Source organism: Nicotiana tabacum, chromosome 5 (genome assembly GCF_000715075.1).
Source record: "Nicotiana tabacum cultivar K326 chromosome 5, ASM71507v2, whole genome shotgun sequence".
NCBI classification, from domain to species: domain Eukaryota; kingdom Viridiplantae; phylum Streptophyta; class Magnoliopsida; order Solanales; family Solanaceae; genus Nicotiana; species Nicotiana tabacum.
The window spans coordinates 30843417-30870858 of record NC_134084.1 but is presented as its reverse complement, the minus strand read 5'-3'; the positions used below and the strand labels follow the sequence as shown (position 1 = coordinate 30870858).

General features: G+C 33.4%; 1 protein-coding gene and 1 long non-coding RNA gene across 2 annotated transcripts; both read right to left on the bottom strand.

Annotated features, from left to right (window-relative positions):
* Positions 1–12310: 12310 nt before the first annotated feature.
* Positions 12311–12926, bottom strand: LOC107824005 (uncharacterized). Its single transcript, XR_001656758.2, has 2 exons — positions 12619–12926; positions 12311–12528 (listed from the first exon to the last, which is right to left on the bottom strand). It is a non-coding gene; the product is annotated as an uncharacterized LOC107824005 (long non-coding RNA).
* Positions 12927–15214: 2288 nt separating this feature from the next.
* LOC107799024 (uncharacterized) lies at positions 15215–23307 on the bottom strand. Its single transcript, XM_075253442.1, has 11 exons — positions 23040–23307; positions 20901–21074; positions 20754–20815; positions 20461–20526; positions 20253–20360; positions 19953–20019; positions 19594–19678; positions 18454–18614; positions 17452–17553; positions 16589–16811; positions 15215–15599 (listed from the first exon to the last, which is right to left on the bottom strand). Exons 1-11 carry the CDS (start codon positions 23076–23078, stop codon positions 15466–15468), a joined length of 1221 nt encoding a protein of 406 aa, XP_075109543.1. The 5' UTR covers positions 23079–23307; the 3' UTR covers positions 15215–15465.
* Positions 23308–27442: the final 4135 nt, after the last annotated feature.

Here is a 27442-nt window from a genome sequence, read left to right as displayed (position 1 = left end):
GCCAGAAAGTCTTAAAGAGGTACTGTCCCATCCAGAAAAGAACCAGTAGATGAAAGCCATGCAAGAAGAGATGGAATCTCTACAAGAAAATGGCACGTATAAGCTGGTTGAACTTCCAAAGGGTAAAAGATTACTCAAATGCAAATGGGTCCTTAAACTCAAGAAAGATGAAAATGGCAAGCTGGTCAGATACAAAGCTCAATTGGTGGTTAAAGGCTTCGAATAGAAGAAAGACATTGATTTTGATGAAATTTTCTCACCTGTTGTCAAAATGACTTCTATTCAAACAATTTTGAGCTTAACAGCTAGCCTAGATCTTGAAGTAGAGCAGTTGGATGTGAAAACTGCATTTCTTCATGGAGATTTGGAAGAGGATATTTATATAGAGCATCCAGAAGGATTTGAAGTAGCTAGAAAGAAACACATGGTGTGCAAATTGAATAAAAGTCTTTATGGATTAAAGCAGGCACCAAGGCAGTGATACATGAAGTTTGACTCATTCATGAAAAGTCAAACATACCTAAAGACCTATTCTGATCCATGTGTATACTTCAAAAGATTTTCTGAGAATAACTTTATTATATTGTTGTTGTTTGTGGATGACATGTTAATTGTAGGAAAAGACAAGGGGCTGATTGTAAAGTTGAAGAGAGATTTGTCCAAGTCATTTGATATGAAGGACTTGGGCCCAGCACAACAAATTCTAGGGATGAAGATAGTTCGAGAGCGAACAAGTAGAAAGTTGTGGCTTTCTCAGGAGAAGTACATTGAACGTGTACTGGAACGCTTCACCATGAAGAATGCTAAGCCAGTAAGCACACCGCTTGCTAGTCATCTAAAGTTGAGCAAGAAGATGTGTCCTACAACAATGGAGGAGAAAGAGAACATGGCTAAAGTTCCTTATTCTTCAACAGTCGGAAGCTAAATGTATGCAATGGTATGCACTAGACCTGACATTGCTCACGCAGTTGGTGTTGTCTGCAGGTTTCTTAAAAATCTCGGAAAAGAACATTGGGAAGCAGTCAAGTAGATACTTAGGTACCTAAGAGGTACCACGGGAGATTGTCTGTGCTTTGGAGGATCTGATCCAATCTTGAAGGGCTATACAGATGCTGATATGGCAGGTGACATTGATAATAGAAAATTCACTACTGGATATTTGTTTACTTTTTCAGGGGGAGCTATATCATGGAAGTCGAGGTTGCAAAAGTGTGTTGCACTCTCTACAACTGAAGCAGAGTATATTACTGCTACCGAAGCTGGAAAGGAGAGGATATGGTTGAAATGGTTCCTTCAAGAGCTTGAATTATATCAGAAGGAGTATGTTGTCTATTGTGATGGTCAAAGTGCAATAGACCTTAGCAAGAACTCTATGTACCATGCAAGGACCAAACACATCAATGTGAGATATCATTGGATTCGAGAAATGGTAGAGAATGAATCTCTAAAAGTCTTGAAGATTTCTACAAGAGAGAATCCCACAGATATGCTGGCCAAGGTGGTACCAAGGAATAAGTTCGAGCTATGCAAATAACTTGTCGGCATGCACTCAAACTAGAAGACAGTGCTACCTCCTCTAAATGAATGAGACTGGAGGGGGAGATTGATGGTGTCCATCTCATTGAAGAAGTATTAGGCATGTGCCTAAAAAATATTTCTTTGATTTGGTAGCAAACCTTGTTGAATTTCTTTGGTTTGGTAGCCAACCTTGTTAAATTTTGTTTTGGTTTGGTAGCCAACTTTGTTGAATTGTAAAAAGTGTGTGCAAATTGTCAAATATTGTAGGCTTTAGAGAGTGAAACTTTGGCTATAAAAGGAGAGCTTCAACTGTCATTTCTACACACCAATAAAGAGAGAAAGAAAAAGTGAAGTTTCACAGATAAGGTATAAGAAAATAGTCTGTGAGAAAAATAGAGAGTGAGCGATATTGTAGTGAGGTGAAAATATCAAAAAAGGGTTATTTCTTTTGAGTGTTGTAGTGGTCTTTGGAGTATTTTACTCGGACCTACAAAATGTAAAATTCCTTGCTATAGTGATATCAGTTGCTCGTCTCGGGGCCGTGGTTTTTTTCCCTTATTTAAAAGGGTTTTCCACATAAAAATCTTGGTGTCGTTGTCACTCTTTTATTCTTGTTAATTATCGTATCTCAGTGCTACATTATTATTCCGCTTTTAGTACCGTGAATATTATTTTTGTAAGGGGTTTATTCCCAACATTAACTTCTGTATGCGGGCCTCAATGCTTTGGAATTCATGCTGCTTTGGTTGTTATTTGGTTGGCTCATCTTTGGGGAGGCTTCTTGCAGCTGCAATTGAGTTGATCTCTTCGGATGCTCTTTGTTCCCCTCGGATTTCTCGGATTCCCCACTTTGATGGGAACTTAATAACTTAGTGTATCATTGATGGGACTATATCTATTTTGTGAATTCATGGTCTCCCTAGGATAGCATTATAGACCATGTCTCCAACTACGACTTGGAATGGGGTTTCTTTGACCACCCCCTCTGCAAAGGGATTCAAGATCACTTCTTTTCTAGTCATCTCCCTAGATTTATTGAACTCGGAGATCAACCATACTTTTGAGATGATTTGGTCTGTGAGCTGCATTTCTTTGACTACCCACAATTGGATGATATTTGTCGAGAAGCCTAGATCAATCAAAATCGTCTAACATTAGTGCCTAGAATGTGTAAAGTTATTATCATGGCATCCATGTCTTCGTCGTCGAATATTATGCTTTCTCTATATAGCGTCTGTCGAGTAAGCTTTTCATATGCTGTTGCGAAAGTAACCATGTTCACTTTTTCTCCCCCCGAATATGATGTTGACTACCCTCTCTGGCAACGGGACTCGTGGTGGCTCCTCTGTACCTCTGTTCTTTATATACCATTATTTTCCCTTTTCGCTAAAGAGTTCAGTAAAATACACTTGTTTGAGAAGACAGTCTATTTTGTTCTGAAGGACTCTACAGTCGGTGGTCTTGTTACCATGATTATTACGGAATTTGCACCAGAATTTCTGACTATGTTTGCTTGGATCTGTCCTTATTTCTTTTATCCATCTCTCTTTGTTTTCTATATCTTTAAGTACCGCCACCAATTCTGAGGTATTGACATTGAAGTTGTAGTCGCCTAGCTTTAGCATGTGATGATAGGCACTGATTTTTGGTGCTTCCGGTTCTTTCCCATCTTGGTATGGTGCAATATTATTTTTTCGTCCAGGTCCTTTATCAACATGATTTGGCATGTGCCCTCTGATTATTTTCGCGACGCAGGGGCCTAGAATAGGGCTTGTATCGGACTTTGGAGTCTAGATGTCTGGGATCTTCTCATATGTCAATTATTTCCAGTTGATGGTTCTATCCCTTCGTCTCCTTATTTCCAAATTCGGGGAGTGTTGAGATATATTTTTCTATCCAGAGCTTCGTGATGTATTTGTAATACACATCATTCCGTATTTTGACTAGAAACTCACGAAGGTTGTCGTAGCTTCCTAACTATTTTCATTCAGGTTTCTTGTGAAGGTCGTGGCTGCCTAGTTGTCAGGCACGGTAGGGAGCAATATCATTTCTCTCTAGAATCGACCTTTGAAGTCCCCAAGAAGTTATATGTCTCCTTGTCGGATTTTAAAAATGTCCTTCATTTGTCTCTCCACCTTTTGAGTTTCACAATATGCTTTGATAAAAGTATCTGCAAGTTCAGCAAAAAAATTAATCGAATTTACTGGTAAGTGAGAGTACCAAGTTAGAACTTCTTGACGAGTACAGACTCGATTTATTCCTTCGTGAGAACACTCCATTTGATTTTAGTTGTATAAGCCATGATATGATCACACAGGTCCCAGGTTCCGTCATATTTTAGGATGTCTGACATTTTGAGCTTCTTCGGAATTGAGAGCAGGGTCGTGTTGGAAAAATATTGGATGGTTATGGAGAATAAAAAGTTTAGCTTGAGGCACGTCAAAGACAATGTCCTTAAAGATATTTCGCCTACACCGTAATGAATAAAATTAGGCGTGTCAAAGACACTGTCCTTAAGGATATTTCGCCTACACCGTAATGAATAAAATTAGGCGTATCCCCCAGAATTCAACAAGCTCTTCTAGTATAAACTAGGAGCAGAAACAACAAAGATTGAATAAAAAAAATGCCAGCAAAAAGAAAAAGGAAGAAAAGTTTTAACTTTTTCCACTCCACTACACAAAGTAACACATAGGAATATATATATACTTTTGTAAGCAACGTTTTAAAAATTATTAAATGCCATTCAAAGGCTATTGAAATGGCTGTTACAAATTAAAGCCATTAAGGCTAATAAAAAGTTAGTTATAATATTATAATAATGGCTATTAATCATGGGTAGTAAATGATAATGAATATGTTATATTTTATTTTTGAGATATAAGAATTATCTTCTAACAATCCCCCACATATCTCAAAAATAATTCTAATGAATATAACAAAATAAGAAGTTTTTCACAAATGAGCATAATGCATCGAATCTGGTGTCTCTTGGACTATGAACCAGACCTAGGCAAAATAAGATTAAACTTACAGAACAATTAATGAAGTTTAGAACTTCTATGAACCAAGAATTCTTTTGTAAGTTTAGTGTCTTATCTATCACATTATACCCGTGCACACTTTGTTGTTTATTGCAGTTTTGCGCTAATAGGCCATACGCGCGCCTGGTTTTCATGAGTGCTCTAGAAATTTTGCCATAAATTTCATAGGAGCGGCCCCACTCCACACTCGTATAGGTCCATCTATCAAGTGTATTCTGCAACGCAATACACCACCTAAAATTAGGCTATGGATTAGATTAAGAGTTTAATAACTCAGCCTCCCATTCCTTGCAGTATTGCACTATATATACACATACCATAGGAAGGAATATAATTAATAGTGCACATTTGATCAACTAATGACTTGTTATTACTCATATGAACCTACTTCATGGGATATCCAATCACATAGGTTGGGTTACCATCATAGTTGATATAACTCAAATTGGCAAAAGTCTCATTCCCCTCGTTTCAGATATTAATTTTCTTCCCAAAGGTTTAGTCAGAGGATCGGCCAAATTCTCTTTTGACTACACATAATATGTATAAAAAATCCCATCTCTAAGCAATTGCTATATCACATTATGTCTCTAGAGTATGTATCTACTCTTCCCATTGAAAGATTTATTTACTTACAAAGGCTATTGCGCATTGGCAATCACAATTCATAGACATAATTATTGCCGGTTTAACTCACCAAGAGGTTGCTTAATCAACCTCACTGCCAAACAATTCCAATATTGTAACAACCACCAAAAGGTGATCACACAACAACTAGCTAGTTTTTTCTCATTTGAATCAGAGATTCAATATCATCACTGTATCCTTCTAATACAATGAAAGATTCACATATAAAATATTAACTCATAGTATTTCTCAAGTAAGGAATTAAGACATCTCAAAAGAAACTTTAACTTCCACAACTTATCTCAAATTCAACAATTTCATCAACATATTTTGATATTTCAATACAAAAAAATTTCACAAAAAATCTCAATTGTGTAAGGCTTCATTATAATTTTGATAAATAATTTTCCTACCTTTTACTTCTTATGATTAGGCTATAACACTCTGGACATCCGATCCCCCACATTTTAGAAAATTTCAAGTTAAGGAGATAATATTTTCATAACTCATAAAGATTTTTACTTGTTTCTCATAAGAAAATCCATTAATTCTAACTAATGCAAGTCAATGCTCTTGATTGATTTTCTTCAAAAGAAACCAAATAAAACATTTGAAATCCAACGACACAATAAATTTAACCACATCAATAATAGATAATAACACCAAATGCTTGTTGCAACACTTTTATGTGGTAAATTTATATAATATCTCAATCTTAATACTCAAAATATATAATGATATAATCTTAATAAATCTTAATTTACTCTCTTGTGTCCTCGCAAAGCATGCTCTCATTTATTTTAAAATATAAGTTCTCAGTAATTAGGTTGGAGATCATACCAGAATAATATTCATAAGGAACATCAACAACAAATGGTTCCAATGTCTCCAAATAATGGCATGACTCGGAATTCTTGCCAAGTTGTGACATCTTCTTTCATAAAGTAAACAAGAGTCGAACCGTTTGACACAATGGAGGTAATATAGCAGGTAGAATTGTTGTTAAAAGAGCAATGACAAGCAACAGAACTCTCAATTCCTTTAACAATAACTGCAACACTCTAATTCCCTTCTCCACTGTAAGGATCCTTGTTAAAATCCCAATCTCTTTTCCCAAGCTTTTTGGTAGCAGTACGAAATACTTGAGAATTTCAGTACTCCATTATAATGAGCATCAGCCAAATATTGCAATCGGTATTCTCCATAAGAATAAAGTGTGAAATATCCTTAAGATTGTTGGAAAAATATTAGATGGTTATGGAGAATAATAGATTTGCTTGAGGCGTGTCAAAGATACTGTCCTTAAGGATATTTCGCCTACACCATAATGAATAAAATTAGGCGTATCCCCCAGGATTCAACAAGTTCTTCTAGTATAAACTAGGAGCAGAAACAACAAAGATTGAATAAAAGAAAACCCAACACAAAAGAAAATGGAAGGAAATTTTTAACTTTTTTCACTCTACTACACAAAGTAACACATAGGAATATGTATATATATATATATAATCCAAAGATTTTAACTTTAGATTGTAAGCAACATTTTAAAAATTATTAAATGCCAAAATGGCTGTTACAAATTAAAGTCATTAAGGCTAATAAAAAGTTAGTTATAATATTATAATAATGACTATTAATCATGGGTAGTAAATGATAATGAATATGTTATATTTTATTTTTGAGATATAAGAATTATCTTCTAACATGTCGCACCCGGCTTCTACGGTTGCTGAGAGTATTTATTTATGTCGATTCCCTTGATAACAAGTCGAACTCCGTGGATCTGTTTAATCATCTCGTACTATTCCTTGACCTATTGTTGTAAGGTAAGAATTAAATTCTATTACTCAGCATTTTCGGACGTGCCCGAACCCTGGCCTAAGTATCATTCGGGAGCCCCCTGCTCCATATTTATCAATTTAAAGTTGTGTCTCCATGTCGGCATGCACCCTTAGAAGTGGGGTTGGCGTTGGCACTGTTGCAACACTTGCCAGGGCCCTCAATAGCCATCCGATTTGGGCATTTAGCTGCTGCTTATACGTCATGAATTCATTCACCGTCTTTTCTAACCCTCGTCGTTCATTACCCCCTACTAGAAGATCTTGCATGAGAGATTTGCGCTCGAACGAAATAACGAGGTCCTGATTGATTGATCGTTTGGAGTCGTGTTCCCCAAGTTTGTTTCGCTAGTTTAACGGTTGGGTCCATGGGTTGGTTGTTGATCCCAAATATGATATTCCCTTGAATAAATAAAATAATAGAAAAATAAAAAGCAATTGTGCGACTTTAGATCAAACACTCAATTGTTAGGGCCCGCGCCAAACTGTTGAACAGAAAAATTTATTTTAGAATAAACAATTGAATTTATATTTTAAAGCCACTAGCAAACAGGTTAATCTAAAGTGCATATAGTAAATATAAGGATAATAACAATAAGTAGAACGAAAATTAAGATAAAAGAAATCTTATTGATCGATGGCCTCTGAAGCGGCTGTGTTGAAATGGAATACAATCTCCATAACAGAGAAAGAAATCTTGCTAACGAACAAAATAAGAACTCAATGAATGATCATAACGAGTTATATATTATTAGATGTCCTTTACAAATGAATAGAATACGATATTTATAGCCTAGATGGGATGAGGTTGTTTCGAGTTTCTAGCCTGCACGCCAGGTTTGCTGTTGGTGGGGTGGCGAGATCCTCTCCGATGATCACTATGGCTTCATAACATATGGTGGGCACGATCTCATAAAGGATCCGAGTACAGCTGAAATTGATACCAAAAGCATTTGACATGCTTCGGACACGCGCTCCTTCGGCTGCTCTTGTTTCGAGTTGAAGAGGCGGTTCCGATCATAGCCTCTATGCTTGCATATCTTGACCTTCATGCTCATGGGTCTGGCCATCTGGATTCACTTCCATCGCGTGTCATTATTTTACTGAAGTACGTGGTAAGGCCGAATTTATCAATACACACACACAAAAAAAAAAAAAAAAAAAAAAAAAGAGGAATAAGAGTGGATGACAAGAAGAAGTTGCATCGAGAAAAAGATCTAGTTATAATAGAGACACTATTCCAAAAAAGAGCATGAGAAGAAGAATAATATGGTTAATGGATAATTCAGAATGTATAACTTACTGATAAGGAATTTTTGTCTTAAAACCTAGTTTTCTGCTTTTGCTTGTGAGAAGAAGCTAGAATCTTCCCAAAAGCAAAAAAGTTATTCCCCCTGCTACCCAAAAGCACTTCTTCATCTTGACCAAGCAATCTTAAATTTCCAAAAAGGTACCCTTTTAGAGAAAAAAAAATATTTTTGGCATCCAAGAAACTGGCCAAATTGAAAAAATAGCACGGTATAGCCAGTTTTCGGACTGGTCATTCAAAAATAGCCAGCGTTTACCAAGTCAATAAAAAATAGCCACTATTTTGCTATAACAGAGACTGGTCCAGCATAATATACTGGAGTTCGGTGCACCTGGGTATGAACTCCAGCATATTATGCTGGACCGGTATACTTTGCTGACTCCAGTATAATATACTGGAAACTGGAGCATCGATGCTCCAAACCCCAGTATATTATACTAGACAATTATACTTGTTGGAACTCCAGTATATTATGCTGGAGTTCTAGTGTACTTATTCTGGAACTCCATCATATTATATTGGAGTTCCAGCATACTTATCCTGGAACTCCAGTATAATATACTGGCGTATTTTCTGGATTTTGAACAGTATTTTCGCTCAGATTTATCTTTACATGAAAAGTGGCTAAATTTCGATTACTTTTGAAACTGGGCTATTTTTGAACGACCGGTAATAAATCTTGCTACTTTTGAATATCTTCCAACCGAAATGGATTTTAAATATTATTATTATTATTTTTAATAGAAATGAGTCATCAATTCTACTGCCCGTGTCGGGTTTGTGTCCCTTCCATACGGCACCATTTTTTTAATCTTTAATATAGTATTATCAATTATTTAATTTAATTAAATATTATTATTTTCTATTTATTTAGGTACTAAAACTTCTATTTTATTTTTTTGGTAGATATCTCCGTTAAAGTCTAAACATATGTCCACTATGCTTTTGCGGTCGGACGAATAATATTTAGGATTTAGATAAATTCAAATAAACAAAACTAATGAGTACACTATTTAATTTTCCTATAGTTTACTGCATTTTTTGGTTTTGAGTTTCTTTTTTCAATCTCTTTTTAACCACCCGATGATGTACTGGTAATTTATTGTAAGCATGTGGTAGAGAATGGAACCAACAGTATGAAAAGATAAAATAAATTAGAAATTTATCTATTAAAAATATTTTAATTAATAGATTCAATCAGTATTTACTAAAGAAATAAAAAACAATCATATAATTGTATAAAAAGAAAAAAGAAGAGTTCCACCCTTCCAATGTGCAAAGAAATACTTGCTGCTTTCGCGGTAATTGAAAAGGAAAAACAATGGTGGCTGGCAGACGACATGCGCAGTAGAACAACTCCCGCCAGAAACTTTCTTCTTTTTTCTTTCTTAAGTCTTACTATTAATAAATACCAAACCAAAAACAATCTTGCCCTTTCAAATTCATTAACATTAGATACTTTAAAACATTTCAGCCCTTCAGGGAAGTAGATAAATCACCTATTTTAACGGCCTTCGTCCTACCAATTAAGATACTAGTCAATTTACACCGTTCACTTTTCATCTACTCAACTCTCAAGCCATAATTTTTATTTGTCAGTAAAAATGACAACGGCGCTAGGTTAGATTTATTTACTCCTTTACGCTTCTCATGTGCAACATATACATTTATTTATTACTAGTCTTAGTGTACGCGTTTTACGCGTGTATTTAACTCAATGAATAAAAATTTATTGAAAATTTATCTTTGAGTTATAAAATAAATTATAAGTTCTAAAGATGATACTATTGATCGTGTATAAGTAACTCAATAAAAAAGAAATCACTCTACAAAAATACTCAATCGCCAGTCAATAATTCAATCTAAAATATATTGCAAAGAACGACTGAAATTAGAATTGAAAGGGTGCAATTAGTTTTGAAGTGCCATTATTCAAGTGAGATAAGTATTTAAGTAATATATTAATTAGCTCATACAAAATTTTTAATATTTAATTATAAATATAGATTTTTAATAAGAATTTTTTTTTCAAATAGAAAAAGATCGACTAGGTAAAAAATCCTCCATGAATGACATGCTACGAATAAAAAAAGCAAATGAAAACTCTTTGTTAATCTGAAAGAATTAAGAATCGCTATGTGCTATAAATAAAGCCTACAATCGAAATGCCTCTTTAGAAGCCATAATTGTAATAAAACAATCTACTTATATTCACCTAAATTTAACAATAATTAAAAAAGTTAAAGAGTATCGTAAATTATCTTATTGGAATAATTGATAATATTGGAGTTTGTTATTGATTTCTGCTCAATATTTCGAATAATTATAATCGTAAAATTAAAAGTTTCAAAAACTAAAGATAAAATATTGAATACTATTATTAGTAGAATAGCTTTAATATAGAAGAATTTCATATAAATCAGAACCAATAAAAATTTATAAAGAGATTCGACCACCTCCATGTTATCCAAAACTGTGTACTTTCTCTTTGTTTAATTTTTGTATTCTCTCCTTTATATTTTTATTTATATACATATTTAATTTAGGTGTAAGATTTATATAAGGTAACATATTAATAATTTTTAAATTCTAAATATTAGGACTTTCAATACAATTCTAATAAGGAAAGATTTGTTATACAAACTCCTAAATATTAGAAAATTAATTAAATGGTTATTCCTAAATATTAGGAAAATAATTAAATTACTATTTTAGTTTGAGTTATCGGACAAATATCAAAGAAAAAATATAAATTCGTACAAATGATGAATATTGGCATAATCTATTAAATATAGCCATGTCTTTTAGTAATTAAATACAAAATGTAGTTGTATATTAAAACAAACTATATATTTAGTCTACACCCTGTTTGTGTCTTCTCAAATGAACTTGAGAATAGCTTTTTAAAAAAAAGAAGTCGGAATTTTTTTAAATCTTCAAGGGCTATATATTTTTACTGAAACTAAAAAGAAAGTATAATAACTTATGAAATTGAATTGATAAAATAATAAATTAAAATAAAATTTAAGATGAATATATTGAATAATGATTGAGGACTTTCATGAACAAACTTTTTTCTTTTATTGAGTTAGCTATATAGAATCAATGTTCAACAATTTCAGAAGCTTACACTTTATTTTATTACTCAAACACAAGTTTTAAAAAAATATGTAAGTATCTTACAAAAAATTATTGTTTGAGATGGGAAGCACACGCAAAAAATATAAGTTCCTAAAAAGATAAAAATTATGTCAAACTTTTCTCCTACTCAAACAATATATTATTCTCTTATCAAAATTACTATTTGAGATGAGAAACACGAGCAAAAAATATAAGTTTCTAAAAAGATATAAATTATCTTCAAACTTTTTTTCTATTAAAATAATATATTATTCTCTAATCAATTTGTGGAATATTAAAAAACTACATTTAATAATTAAAATAAATATTTAATTAGGTACAAAATCTCTTACTTTTAATAGTAACAATATATAGAAACATCTAGCCTTCTCCCCTAGAGGGTTTAACATTCACTAAAATTCCAACTATATCTAGAAAGAATATCAAAACAATTATATGTATATTACCTAAAAATTAATAAGGAGAATAGAAGTAAAATATTGTTTGTATATTTAGTGAAAGATTACGGGAAGAAATCTAAACAACTTACCAAAAATTATTCCATTGGTGCACTTTGATGCCTCATCGAATGAAATAAAATTATTTGAAAAACCAATGGTCGAAAAGTGACTATTGCTTTCTTTAATCCAATCTCAAGCTCCTTATGCACTGATTGAAAATTAGGATTAACACTATTGATGTGTCCGTTTATGATATAACAGATCTTGTTTTATTGTAAATAATTTTTCCACAACTCAATATAACCATTGAAAAGTGTAGCGTGAATTTTTGTTCCCAGTAAAAGTTTCACTGTAAGTTAATCTGATGGTTAAAAATATAATATGAAAAGACATGCATGAAATAAAATATTGATATAAAATAACAATTACCTTTTCGTCAACTAATGTCACAATTTTTTGGGTGCCTTGATTTGTTTTATTATTGAACTCTTTTACTATTCCACTCTCAAACACTAACACTCGTATTACCCAACATGATTCAGATACTCTTAGACTATTAATTGGGACACATTAATCTAACAATTCCTTTTCACTGGCCATTGCAAGTGTACCTAAAACAAAGCATGCATAAGAGTTTTATAAGTTATCAAAGTGGCTAATTCAATAATTGATTATTTTATGATATAAGCAAGATTGTTTACCTGAACGGATTGTTGAAATCTGAGTGATTCAAGCATGTTGCAATAACGCAAATCATGTAGTATTAATATAACACAGAATTAAATCAGATAGTCTAATTTTTAATTCTTTTTAAAACAAGCAACTTGAGCTGGCATAGTAATTATAAGTATTATTAATTATATAACAAAGGAAAAAATAATACTAATATTTAAGTGATAAGACTTAAATCGAATGCCTAACCGATTTTCTGTGATGAATTGCAATTCTTCAATAACCTGTAATAAATTTGTAAATTACGTGAGATGTGAAATTAGCCAAGTCAAAAATATGAAACAAAAACTATATAATAAAAAATTATTGGTGCAACAATAAAAATAGATTATTAATGCAATACTAAAAACGGTGCATGCAAACGTGCTTGTAAAATACGAAGTAGCAAAGATGTTGATATATTAGTAAAAGAAACAACACCTGAAATCGCGATGTTGGAATAGGGCGAACTTTGACGATTAAATTGCGACATTGTAGCTTCTTTTATAGAAGTATTATGGTACACAATTTGACACGTGAAAGGAATTATATAAAGTAAATTTGTGTGTAGGTCAAGAGACAAGAAAAATTAATCAAATAATAAAAATTTCTACCAAAATATTTCCTTGTGTCATCCAGCAAGTCAAATTCTTTAAAACACTTCCTTGTGCAACGGAACCACAATAATGATGGTTCCATTTTACCTGGTATGGAACTTTTTTGGTTGTAATTGAATAGCCGGTATGTAATTTACTGTGAGTCAATTACATATGCTTTTTGGTTCAATAATGCGAATAAATCCAACCAAAAACTAACATATTATATGGTCCTATTAATATCATAATATCTCCTAGTCAAATTCTTTAATAAACTTTCCTTGTGCAACAGTAGAAAATTTTTATTACCAAATAATTAAGGCAACATAATAACTCATTTAATACTCCAAAGAGTAAAGGGAATCTGTTATTTAATGAGAGTGAAAGTTTAGGAAATCATTTTTATTAAGTTTTCTTGGGTAAGAAATGTGAGAAAATTTAACCAATTAATTAAGGCAAAGTTTAATAACAAATAATTGAAGAAAAATTTACCAAAAAATTCGAAAAACTAAATTAATTAAGTGATTTTTTTTAAATATTTATGAAATACTAAAATTACTATATTGTCCTATGGAAACCGGGTAAAAACGGCGAACGACATTTCGTTAATGGCCTTCGTGCTTTTAATATAATATAGATATAGATTTACATAAATATAATTAACAAAATTAAAAGAATAGCTCCTGGACAATTTCATCGGAAATGCTTATTGCAATATATATTTGTGGTAATAGTAGGGACCACCTCGCCTTTCCACAAAGATGAGGTGCTCCTTTTTAATCAATAAGGAAATGGCAAAATACCTTTAAATCCCCGAAACTTGATACGGATTATTAGTTACAGCCTTAAACTATTCGTGGTCTTATTTACCGCCTCAACTTGGCCTTTTGAGAGCTCATTACCTCCCTAGACGCTGATGTGGCAAAGAGTGTGGGTGCACTCACCTGCCACATGGATTTTTCCTGTATATGTGGCATTTATTTGAAAAAATAAAATATATTTTTACATTTCTAAGTATGTTACTTCTTTAGATAATTTTTTTCGAATACAATTTATGATAAAGCTTGGATAGAACTACATTATTTAGGCTGAATTTTTTTATTAGGTTAATCTTTTTTGAATTTGACCTGAAAATAAAGATTTATACAATTGAAATAAATAGTCAAGGCATCTAAAATGTTATAAAAAATACATAGTTTGAATTTAATTATTTTGGCTATAATTTTTTATATAGCTCTAAAATATGGTGCTCTAAAATATATTTTTTATAGATTTTACTTGGAAAAGTAAAAATACACAGTTAAAATAAATAATCATTGCATCAAAATAAAAAATAAAAAGACTACACTCTTTTTATAGTTGAAGAAATTGTACGCGGTTGGAGAAATAACAGTTGAAGAAATTGTACACTCTTTTTATTTCTTCTTTTGATGCAATGACCATTTATTTCAACTGTGTATTTACTTTTTCAGGTAAAATCTATAAAAAAAATTATTTTTTGAACACCATAATTTAGAGCTATATAAAAAATTATAGCCAAAATAATTAATTTCAAACTATGTATTTTTTATAATTTTTTAGATGCCTTGACTATTTATTTCAATTGTATAAATCTTTATTTTCAGGTCAAATTCAAAAAAAGATTAACTACAACTTTATTATTTTTTAGCCAAATAAAAAATTCAGCCTAAATAATGTAGTTCTATCCAAATTTTATTATAAATTGTATTAAAAAAAAATCATCTAAAGAAGTAACATACTTAAAAAGGTAAGAATATATTTTATTTTTCAAAAAAAATGCCACATATACAGGCAAAATCCACGTGGCAAGCGAGTGCACCCACACTTTTTGCCACATTAGCGTCCAGGGGGTAATGGCTCTCAAAAGGCCAAGTTGAGGGGGTAATTAAGACCACGAATAATTTAAGGCTGTAACTAATAATCCGTGTCAAGTTTAGGGGGGTTTTAAGGTATTTTGCTACAGGAAAACTGAGACTGTAAAATCTCCTCTAGGAACAAACATTATAATGCTTAAAAAGAACCGTGAAACCACGGATCAGGAGTTAAAGGAATGCAGTCTAACTGACCAAAGCAGCACAAGTTTCATAAATTATACAAACACGACAAATTCATTAATAACAAGTAAAAGGAACAACACCGGGACTTGCACATGAGTTGGTAAAAAGAAAAAAGCAAGATTATGACTAAAAACGGCCAACGATGATCAATGATAGTGTGCTTTCACTGGAGTACTTGGCTGCCATAATCAGAATTGAACTTGTCATACCTATGTGCATGGAGATGAGCGGATGGTCTTGTGTTCTTCAAGGCCATCTCGATGTCTCTCTCTGTAATATGTCCAACCTTCGGCAGCTCTGCAGAAGAATGCAGATTTCAGTACTAATGCCTGAAGCCCAAGCTAATTAATTATGATAGGATCTTAGCAAACCATTTAGACCTTCACAAATTGTAGTAAAGTGATGCTACAGGTTTCGCATGTTGTAATCCCAAAATGAAGTTTTTTTCACAGATTACAAATGTGTCTTCCTGAAACCTTTCAAGGACGTGGCTCAATAGAAAATCATTTTAATTTGATGCTGACTTCTAGAAGACTATTATCACATGCATTTGCATCTGTGCTGTGTGCATAGGAAATGCTCAAGTATCCAGAAATAGTTTCATTAAAAACATTTGCGCAACATTTAACATAAATAATATAGAGACAAGTTTTTATCCTCTGGACATGGAGCACCACATGACCACAATCAAAAGTCAGAACTCATAAAAGAAGGCAGATACATGAAGAGTTCTGAGTTCTGACCATCAAAGATGATATAAGGTAGAAAACAACTGAAACAAGGAGAGATGCACTACTCTTTGTAACATTGACTCTAGAAATCGTTTCATGAAGGTATGAGATTTACTTTTCTAACAGACCACATATTTCTCTATCAGGCCATGAGCTAAAGGAAATCTAATATTCTTATTTTGAGAATTTGTTGGAAGCATAAATCAAAGTCGAGTTGATATGTCAATAAGGAATCACCAAAGCCATAGTATGTACTCCCTCTGTCCTAATTTATGTGTCATCCTTTCCTTTTCCTTTTTAGTCTGTCCCAAATAGAATGTGATACTTTCTTATTTAGAAATAACTTAACTTTAAACTTCCTACTTTACCCTTAATGAAATGATTTATAGTCATACAAATATCTATGGCTTATTTTAGACCACTAGTTTTAAAAGTCCTCTTTTACTTCTTAAACTCCGTGCCGAGTCAAATACTGCAACATAAATTGGGATGGGGGGAGTAGGTGGAAAATATTAAAAGATAAATGCAGGCACAATGTATGTAAACATGGCATACCATCCTCGGGCACCACTTCTTGTTTCTCTTCCAATTGTGCTATTAGGCGTCTCAATGGTTGCATTGCAGCCTCCTTGCACAATAACCGGATATCAGAACCTGAAAAACCTTCTGTCTTTTCTACCAATAAGTCATAGGGTAGAGTTTCCTCTTCACGCGCCGATGATAGTAATTCCTCAAACATAGCCCTCCTTGCTTCTGGCTCTGGTAGCGGCACAAGAATCTAAAATTACAGTCAGAAGGTAAGTAACTGATAGTTTTGGCAAGCTGAGGTTACTTGTCAGATAGGATTTGGCATTGTAGTGGATAAGAATAAATAAATCACATGAATTTGTTTTTCAGATGTTTTGTTCTTTTCCTTACTTTAAGGAGATATCGAACATGTGTTCAGAGAGAGATAACTAAAAGAATTCCTTCCCATTACTGACCAACCCCTTAAAATGTACAAATATAAGGAAGGACGTTATTACCCTATTAAAAATAAAAATACTGATTCACAATGAGACCAGTAACTGAACCATCATTCGACTGGACCAAATACCAAATAAAATTTAAAAGATTAATAAACAAATTAGATGGGACTCAAACCACCACCCTCTGGTTAAAGACTCAAAGCTCTTACCACTATACAAGCTTCCATTGCCTCCAAATTTGGCAGGTTCAATACCAATTTACTAGGTAAAAAAATTTACATTAGCTTCAAATTTCACATGTTTGACCCCGATGTACTAGGTGGTCTTGAAACAGAAGACTTGATAAAGCTAAAATTCAGTTAAAATTTGTCTTATTGCTCTTATTCTTTTTCATTTAACCGATGGTCTCTTTATCAAGCAGAATATGTTTCAGGTGATTTGAAAGAGTACCCGCTTCTCAAGACGCCGGAGCATAGCTGCATCTAGTTCCCAGGGAAGATTTGTTGCTGCCAGAACAAAAACAAGTTCATTTGTCCGCATCAAACCATCCATCTGCAACCAAATTCAAATTAATAATTTCGAGAAAAGTATGGCTATAAGCAAACAATTTCTTTGTTAGGGCCCGTAGTAACATAGAAGACAAATCACTATCTGAAGACATTCTAAGCTTACATATAGGTATGGTTTGATTTTCTCTCCTCTTTGTTTTTTTTTTTTGTTTTTTGGAGGAGGTATGGTTTGAATTTCTTTCCTTTCCTCCTTTTTGGGTGGGCGGCCGGGGGATAAATTAAGCATGGTTTATTTTCTGCAGAACTTTTTGTCCTAGTCTTTGCATGACTATTGGTTATTCCTGATGATGGGAACAAATGTTTAGTCCGATTTTGCTAATATCACACATTCTCACAACCTCTTTACAGGTAGCCCTCTCTTTTTAGTTCCTAAAATTACCCTATTTCCTTGAGTACTCTTAAAATAACACCGTACCATAATAGCACCACATAATTGAGTGACCCTAATAATAGAACATGGAGATCATACAGGAGCAAAGTATTTTCAGAGTCCAAAACTAAGCTCACTACTTCAATAGGGTGGGAAAACCAACAGAATTCTTGTAATTTGCTGACATTCAAACGGGGTTTAGCTTCAGGTACCTTACATCTCATGATAAAAGGATAAGATTCTGTAAGATGCAATCTCTCAGGTTCATCTATCTTGAGGAATGTATTTGAATTTTGAAGCATTTCATGGAGTGCTATAACCTCGTGTACCCCCATCACACAAAGAAGAAGAAAAAGACAAAGTGGCCATCATCTTCTAGGGTTAGTAATTGGCTTTTGATTGTTGTAAATTTTGGCACAGTGTGGTCACTGCTAACAAGGACAATGATACATCTGGGGCAAGTAAATTGGACTTTTGCATGTCCTCAATGCACTTTCGAAAGTCAAGTATCACCTGTATGAGCAATTCCGTCTTTAAACGCCTACTAGATTCATGCTCACTACGTGCTTCACCACGTTGGCTAATGATTGCATCAATTTCATCCAGAAATATTGTTGAAGGTGCATGATGCCTTGCCAGGTCGAATAACACTTTTATCAATTTCTCTGAATCACCTGTATCATAGTGGAGATTTTCAAAGGATATAGAACAAATTAATTTTTCTTGAACTCATGTATCTAATAACTTATTAAACTAGTAGCAGATGAGATACCTTCGGGATGATCTCCCTCGACTTTGACTATATAAATTTCGATAAACATGGTTAACCTACCTCTAATTATGTATTTCTTTACGTTATAACAGATAAACAAACAGGTTTACCAGTAAAAACCGACATCATAACTGTTTTGTACAGAAGCTGAACGATAGGAACCCCTGGCCCTAACCATATACAGGTTTTGCATTATGAGACCACCCCGTGAGATGCCAATTCCCGTCAAGGTTGAAAACAGATGAGAGCAGTTGGCGCCTCCGTGTAGGAACACAAAGCTTTTCTTATATCACTAACTACTGCAACATAACTTCATTTATACTAGGTAACAAGCTGCATCAGAACTTGCATTTGACATTATTTAAGACATAACTCATCAGAGTTCCTTATTTCCTGTGACCCCCGGTATGTCTACCTTGTTCTACAAATAAACCGTGAGCCGTACCATGTTCGCAGTTTCCATCTCATTCCAAAATATTGTGCAACTTTCAGGGGAAAGTAAGCAATAGAATAGAAATTACCGCTAAATTATTGCGAAGCTTAAATATTTATATTATGGTAGTTCCCTCACTTAAAATTGAATACAATATTTTCTACTAGACGTCTAATATTTTCCTTTTTCCTTTAATAGGATGGTTATATCAGTTTTTTCCTCATTTCTTTTCTAAATCATATAACTCAAAGCACTAATGAGTTGCATTTACTTTTCCCAATATCTAAATGCTTGAAATTTTCAATATTTGCCCCACTTTTCTTTTCAGTCGATATTAAAGCAGTATAGATTTTCAATTGTTATATGCATAGCTTTGCCAGACAAATCAGATTGTGCAACTTGGAAAATTGGTAAAAGCATATTAGTAAATCACAAAGCTAGTTCTTACCACGCCATTTGCTGACGACTGATGATGCTGAGATGTTGAAGAAAGTGGTGTTGCATTCTGTAGCAACAGCCTTTGCTAGCATGGTCTAGAAAATCAACATGAATATGGAATAAGATAACAAGTTAGTTAATAATCCTTCATTTCGGTCCATCTGCCATATCATGTTACTGAAATTTTTAATATACACATACCAACATGAGATGAATACAAAGAGTGGACATATCACACAATAATAGTACCACAGATTGGAAATAAACAGTAGAAATTGTAAAAAAAGAGAGTGAAATTCAAAATACAAAAGCAGGACACAACATTTAATTTCAATAACATATCAAGCAGAAGAAAAAGTGATTACAAACCTTTCCTGTTCCTGGTGGGCCAAAAAGGAGGATACCTTTCCATGGAGAAAGAAGACCTGTAAAGTACCTAAAAACAAAAAAAAAGAACCTGTCTCAGCTATGAGGACTCCGGTCTCTTTTTTGATCTCCTAAGGAAGTAGTTTAGGAAAAAAAGTTAAGCAAAAATCCCAGAAAAATATTGTTGGGTATACTGCAGAGACAAAAATTCCTTCTTTAGGTTTGTACCACAAAATTAGAATCTCTGTGTATTCCACTTGGGCGATAGTAGCACATAGATAAGCGTTCGTTTATAAAACCTACTTTGGATATTTTATTGGCATGACAACAGCCTCTTTAAGTAGATGTTTGGCATTCTCCAGCCCCTTTATGCTCTCCCACTTAACATCAGGGCTACCACGAATAATATCCCTGATAAGGTAAAAATACATAGAAAATTGGGAATATGTGAGCAAGATGGAAAATGAGGTTCAATTAACAGCAAGAGGTTCAGTCATTTTCAGTCACTTACCTAATTAAGCTTTCTCCTAAAGCACGCATTTCTGCTGACTCAAAAGGAGGAAGCAGAGATCTCTGCCTGAAAAGCAAGTATCAAAGTCTGTTAAACCAGGAAAGAGAATGATGCTCCAGAAGTTAATAGTTGTTTTATCTTCAACAATGAGTATGTCAAATAGTTATTGGAAAGCAAATATTTCCGTGGTAGAACATGCACAGTATACATGTTTTTAATTGAAGATAGTAGTGCAGTATTGAACACCAGCAACCAAACACAAAATAATTAAGTCATTATTTTGCGAATCATACGGTTTTTCATCCCCTCCGGCAGATGAAACTCCATTAGAGTGCGCAGAGCTCCCATTATTTGCCTAAACCAAGACAAACCGGTTAAGCATGTCAGACAGATAACCATGCACCAAGTGTAGGATTATGTGATCAGTATTAGAAAAACACCTGATTGTACCGCTCATAGATGGACAAATCTGAGGTCTTCTTTACATGTCCATTTCCATTTGATGTCACAGTCGAAGAATTTCCATTATATACAGCTTGACCATTTTCAGCTGCGTCCTCTGCAGCAGAATCTTTCTTCCTACCAAACTTAGCATCATAACACAACTTGAAGTCCTGAATATGACAACAAAGCAAAGTATCTTATATAATGCTTCCTAATTGAAAATTGAAATTTATCAATTTCATCAAGAGACAACATCTAGGCTTACGAAATCATTCAGCACTTTCAATTAGGTATAACAAATTACTGAGGTTCACTCATTTACAAAAAGAAAAATTAATTATTCAGGTTCACTCTTTTGAACTTCACACCAATTTTCCTAAAACTATTCCTCCGGCTACATGCTACCAGGGGGGTTCCATGGGGCACGTGAGCCCATGCTCCCCTCCCTAAATCATGTATAGTAATGTTATATTTTTTCAAAAATGCAAAATATATGTGTGTGCACCCAAGCTCAAAGTATCATATGATGTGATGATTATTGGATTCACTTTTCCGAGTGGATTATAAGTTCAAATCTCATGTCAATCTTATTTTATTTTATTTAGAACTAGGCGCCCATGGGAAATGGACATGTCAGGTGTCACTTTTTGCATATTAATTAAGTACTAATTCTTTTTCTTTCTTTCTCTGTTTGATTTATTCTTTTAAAATTTCACGCATTGAAATTCCTATTATTCTTTTGTTACCATAAAATTTTATATGATTAAATGAAATGTGCAAATTAAAACTAGTAGCCGTGAATGATGTAGCATATAGTCAATGGATTCAACTGATCCCAACATTTTCGATAGGGAGTAAAGAATGCAGATATAGATGTAAGAAAATTACTATCTAAATATTAAATTTGAACTTATAATTCCAAAAGTATAATGGATGCAATAGTAGAACTAAAGGTTGAATCCCTAAAATTTATATTCTAGATCCACCGCTTCGTAATAGTACACCCATCCTCCCAAATTCTTGGATCCGCCTTTGCATGCTACCTCCCACTAACACAGTGTACCGGGTAACTCTGCCCACCAAGGCTCAGGTGGATTGGAAAAAATCACTACCAAATTGTTTGGAAGACCAGAATGTTATGAATGAGTGAGAAACAAACCCAGACATAAGCTGTTCAAATTAATGAATAACAACAGTCATGCATCCCAATGTCCCACATTCCTTTCAGCAATAAACAGCTCAAACAAACAATTATCACTACCTGTACGAATGTACACAATGTCTGAGCATATACTTTTAAGTTCTCTACCTTCTAACGAAGGCATTACAAAATGTCTTCTCAAGATTTTTAGCACTCCCTCCGTCGAATTTATGTGATGTTATTTCCTTTTTAATTTCTCCCATAAAGAATGACACAACTCTATTTTAGAAATAATTTAACTTTAAAATTCTTCTAATGAGATGATTTATACTAACACAAATAAGGATGACTTGTTTTAGACTCCAAATTTCAAAAGTTTTTTTTTTTCTTACACGGCTAAGAACACTTTATATCAACTAAGCTAAGAATTATTCCTATTGCTTATTGAAACATCGTTCCCGTTTCATTCTACACAGGACTAGAAATACAAAGCGAGAATCATATCAGAACTTAAACAGAACAACTCATACCCCCCTAATTTCCTCCTAGCAACATTTTCTCACCAATTAAACAGTCCAAAATAAAATTCCTAGTTTCTGAACTTTATTTTAGTTTCCTTTCCAAAATTTTCGAATAATCACACGTGACACGATCAAATTAAAACTGAAAAAGTCAAAATTCAACCAAAAAAGTAACAATTCGGAACTTTGTCTGAACTTTGTTTTAGTTTCCTTTCCAAAATGTCCGGGATAATCCAGATGTGACACAGCTTGTAACAAAAAAAAATCAAATTAAAACCAAAAAAGTAAAATTCACAACATTTCTTCACTAATTCAACAGCTCAAAGTAAAACACACACAATCATCACTACATGCAAGAAATTAAACAATGCGAAGCACACTCTGAACTTCACTCGAAGTTCAACATCTATCAACGAAACAAGCACGAATTAAACATTCAGAACTAAGAGTTGTTCTTCGGCGAGTTCGAGTACCTCAAATGACCAGCGCGTGATAGAAGGCTCGTCGGCCATTTGTATTTTTTTTCCGATTGACAATGAAAACTCCGACAGAAAAGAGAGAGATCTCTACAGAACTTTCTCTCTCTAATCCAGCGTCAAACGCACGCAGATACACGCTACACTATGTGTACGTAAGCAATTATTAAGGGAGGAGTACATTTAGAGCAGTGCTAAGTGATAATCAGGCATGTGCTTAGCTTTAAAAAATAGGGAGAGAATCTTCAAGTGAGAGCTGTGGAGTGGACCTCAATATACTTGAGCTGTCGTGTATAATAGAAGCACAAACGTGAGGCCAAGAGGTAGCGGTTGTCTAATTATTGACTTTTTTTTTTATTACTTTTGCCAATTTTAATAACTTGTACAATTGCCTAATTAAGATTTGCTTTTACTCCCTCCCTCATATTAATAGTATGGTTACTAAAAATAATTGTCTCAAATTATTTATCATTTTAGAAATTCAAGACAAAATTAACTATTTTTTCCTTTTTTTATCCTTAGTAATAGTGTTCTTAAAGATAGAGATAAGTTAACACATAAATAGAATAAATATTCAATGAATAAAGATTATATCTTAAGACATAAATAAGGGCAGAGACGGATTTACGCTTATCGAAATATTTTACTAAATATATATATATTAATAATGTACGGAAAAAGATAATTAGGAAAAAATGACTTCAATTGATATAAATTTTTTCTTGGTGTGTTGGTAATGTGTTTGGTTTTTCTCTAAGAGGTCAAAAGTTCAAACCTCAACTACCATATCTTTCTTTTACAAATATTTGAGAGAGCCTTTGTAGTTAAAAATTGTTAAGACTCAGCAAAATAATAGACTAAGGCTATTTTTTGTCTAAAAGTATGATAATCAAAGTTATATTCCAATTCTTTTATAAATTTTGACACCGCTTACAAAAATTCCTGCATATGCCCCTGAATAAGGGTAGAATAGTCTAATCTCTTTAATAATTAATACTCCCTCCGTTTCAATTTATGTGAACTTATTTCCTTTTTGGTCCGTGCCAAAAAGAATGACCCCTTTCCTTATTTGGAAACAATTTACTTTTATGCAATAATTTATAGCCACACAAAATATATGTGCCTCATTTTACACCACAAGTTCAAAAGTCTTCTCTCTTTTCTTAAACTACGTGCACAGTCAAATGGGTTCACATAAATTGAAACGGAGGGAGTATTTCTTAAGGGACATAATATGAGACGGAGGGAGTAACATTAAGATATTTGAATTTGAATAACGATTGTTCAGATACTGACTTTAAGTTTTAACTTAAATAAAAAATTAAGATTTTTTGTTTTCTGAATATGAATGTGTATGATTTTTTTTATTTAGAATTTAATAAATTTAAGTATTATATTTACAAATTTTAGAAAAATCTCAATTTATATTATGCTGTTAAAAATTTGTGAGACTCGTGTTGAGCGTTTATGTTAGTCGATCAGGTTTTTTCTCATATCATTGACTTTCATATTGTGCCGCTAACTCGCCTCTTTCTCTTTTGTTTATTTCTTTTGTAACGAAAAAGTTTCGTGCTGAATTATTGATTCTAAAGTTGTTGTTTTTTCATTTTGCCTCTTTGTTGTTTTTACAAAGTGCGTGAAGAGATTATAGCGTGATAGCACTGATTGTGGTTGACAATGTTAATTATGAAATCTATCTAGGAGAGGCAAAAGTCATTATTTTTTGACAAATGGCATCATCACAATAAGATATTTGGCACTTTAGGACATAGCTCCAACAAAATAGAAACTATAAGATTATTTGAGAAAAAAATCTCATAAAATATACTTTTGTGAGTGAATTAAAAATATCAGTTATTTTTATTTTTTGAGAAGTTAAAGGTCAAAAGTAATGCTGCTCGGTGGGTCGGGCCTGAACCGGACCGGACCGGGCCCGCGGTCCTAACGGGCCTGGTGGGCCGGTCCTGGGTGGGCCGGTCTTGGTGGGCCTCCTGAGCCCGTCACGGGCTGGTCTCCATGGGTGAGCCCACGAGCCCGGGACCGTTTAGCACGGGACCGGCAGGCGGGCCTGGGCCGGGCCTGGCGGGCCCAACGGCTATTTTTCAAAAAAAAAAAAAAAAAAATCTCCAACGACCATATTTAAAATCTAGCCGTTTGGGCTGAAAATATGACCACTTTTTAAGTTAAAAAAATGGTCATTTGGCCCCCAAACTTTATATAATTACACTTTTCCCCATTTCTCAACTATAAATACCCCCTCATTCTTTCATTTTTATTCACCAATTCATCAATATCTCTCAATATCTCTCAATCTCTCTCAATCTCTCTACTACAATTACTTAATTTATTGTTGAAATTTCGTGAAAAATTGTGAAGTTGTTGAATTGAAGTTTTCAAGTGTTCAACGATTTTCAATTTTCAAGAAGTTGTTCGGCAATCCGGTAAACTCGTTTCAACTCTTACGTTTTTAGAATATATTTTTGTGTGGTTTAGTTTGCATAATTATAATTAATATGGCATTTACTTTGAAAAAAATGTTTGGTAAAGGAAAAGATAAAACCGGTGAAAGTAGTGGCCAACCAACTACCCTTCCCCCGGCTCCCCGACCTAGAAAAGATAAGCAAGTTGAAAGTAGTCGCCAACCTAGACGTCCTCCTCCTTCCGTAATTCTTGATAGTGATCACCCTTGTTTTCAATTTACCGATAGTGAATTTTATCATAATATTGCACCAGGTGATAGATTAGATGATGAAATTATGAATGCTCTTTATCCTAATGAAACCATCTTAGAAAATAATGAGGAAAATGAGGATGATGATGAAACTCAAGCACCGGATTTAGATGATACACCTACTAGTCCTCTTAATAACCCAAGTGATGCACCGGTCGACCCACCTGTAGAAACTCCTACTTTTAATAGAGAACCTGCTAAACGCTTAGAAACATCATTAGTTTGGAATTTTTTTACTCAAGTAAGAGAAAAAAATAAGGCTAAGTGTAAAACTTGCGGGAAATTAATGTCGCATAAATATGTAGGAGACCGTAGCGGCACAGGTAGTTTGACTAGGCACATAAAAACACACCCTAGAGATAAGGCTAGATTTTTTCAAATGAAAGCGCATCTAGAGGGGACAAGTGTAGATTCTGCGATTAACCCTAGTACAGGTTCAAATCTAGTTCAACCAGGAATTAACACTGTCACTGGAGGTATTTTATATTACGATCCAAATAGAGATCGTGAAGAATTAGCAAAGATGATTACTGTTATGTGCTTACCTTATACTTTTGCTTCTAATCCTAATTGGGTTCATTATATTAGAAGAGTGTTTAATCCTACTTATAAAGGTTGGCCTCGCGCAACAGTTAAGAGTGATATTTATAAATTCAAACATGAATATGAACAATATTTGCGTTATTTATTTATTCATATACCTAATCGGATTTCTATTACTACTGATATTGGTAGAAGTGGTAATGATTGTGATTACCTAACTGTTACAAGTCATTGGATATATGAGGAATGGATAATGCAAAAACGCATAATTGCATATAGAATAATTAATTCGCGTCACACAGGTAAATTTATAGCTAACACTGTTGCAGATATTTGTAGATATTTTTGCTTTAGCGATAAAATAATGGCAATTTCAATGGATAATGCTTCTAGTAACACCAGTGCTATAGGCATGCTTACAACAACACTAAATCCTGCATTTACTAATATTTTCCATGTTAGATGTATTTGTCATATTTATCATTTAATTGTCGGTGATGGTATGCGAATATTAAACATAGAAATTGAAAAGGTTAGAATGGCTCTTAATTGACTTTTTTATTCAAACCGTAGAAGTAGACTTAGAGAGTATTTTAAAAAATGTGATGAATATGGCCTTAGAGAAAGAAAGGTTCCTAAACCTTGCCCGACTAGATGGAATTGTATGTACGAAAGTTTAGTAGTAGCATATGAATATAGAAACCCAATTAATGCAACTTTAATTCTCGGGTAGGTGGTGAAGATGATGATGAAATGCTTACCACTCAAGATTGGACTAATGTTAAAATTCTTTTAGATTTTTTAGAACATTTTCAAATTGCAACAAATGCATTTTCTGGGCAATATTATCCTACTATTTCAAAATGTTTAGTTTATATTGCAGCACTATCTGATTTGTTTGTTGAATTTAGTGAGGGTGGGGATATTTATGAACTTGCTATAAATGAAATGAAACAAAAGTTTAAAAAATATTTTTTTCCTATTCCTCCTATTTATGGTCTTGCTGCAATGCTAAATCCTACAATGAAATTGGGAGGTCCTCATATTTGGTATTCAAATATTTATAAGGCTTTAGATCTTTCAAATGAGGAAATTGCGACACTTGCAGATGCAAAAGCTTCAATTA

Coding starts and splice junctions, on each gene's coding strand:
- LOC107799024 (XM_075253442.1), bottom strand. CDS start 23,078: ATGGCCGACGAGCCTTCTATCACGCGCTGGTCATTTGAG. Junction 19,679..19,952: donor GCCCACCAGGAACAGGAAAG/GTTTGTAATCAC, acceptor TTGATTTTCTAG/ACCATGCTAGCAAAGGCTGT. Junction 15,600..16,588: donor AGAAGTGGTGCCCGAGGATG/GTATGCCATGTT, acceptor ATTCTTCTGCAG/AGCTGCCGAAGGTTGGACAT.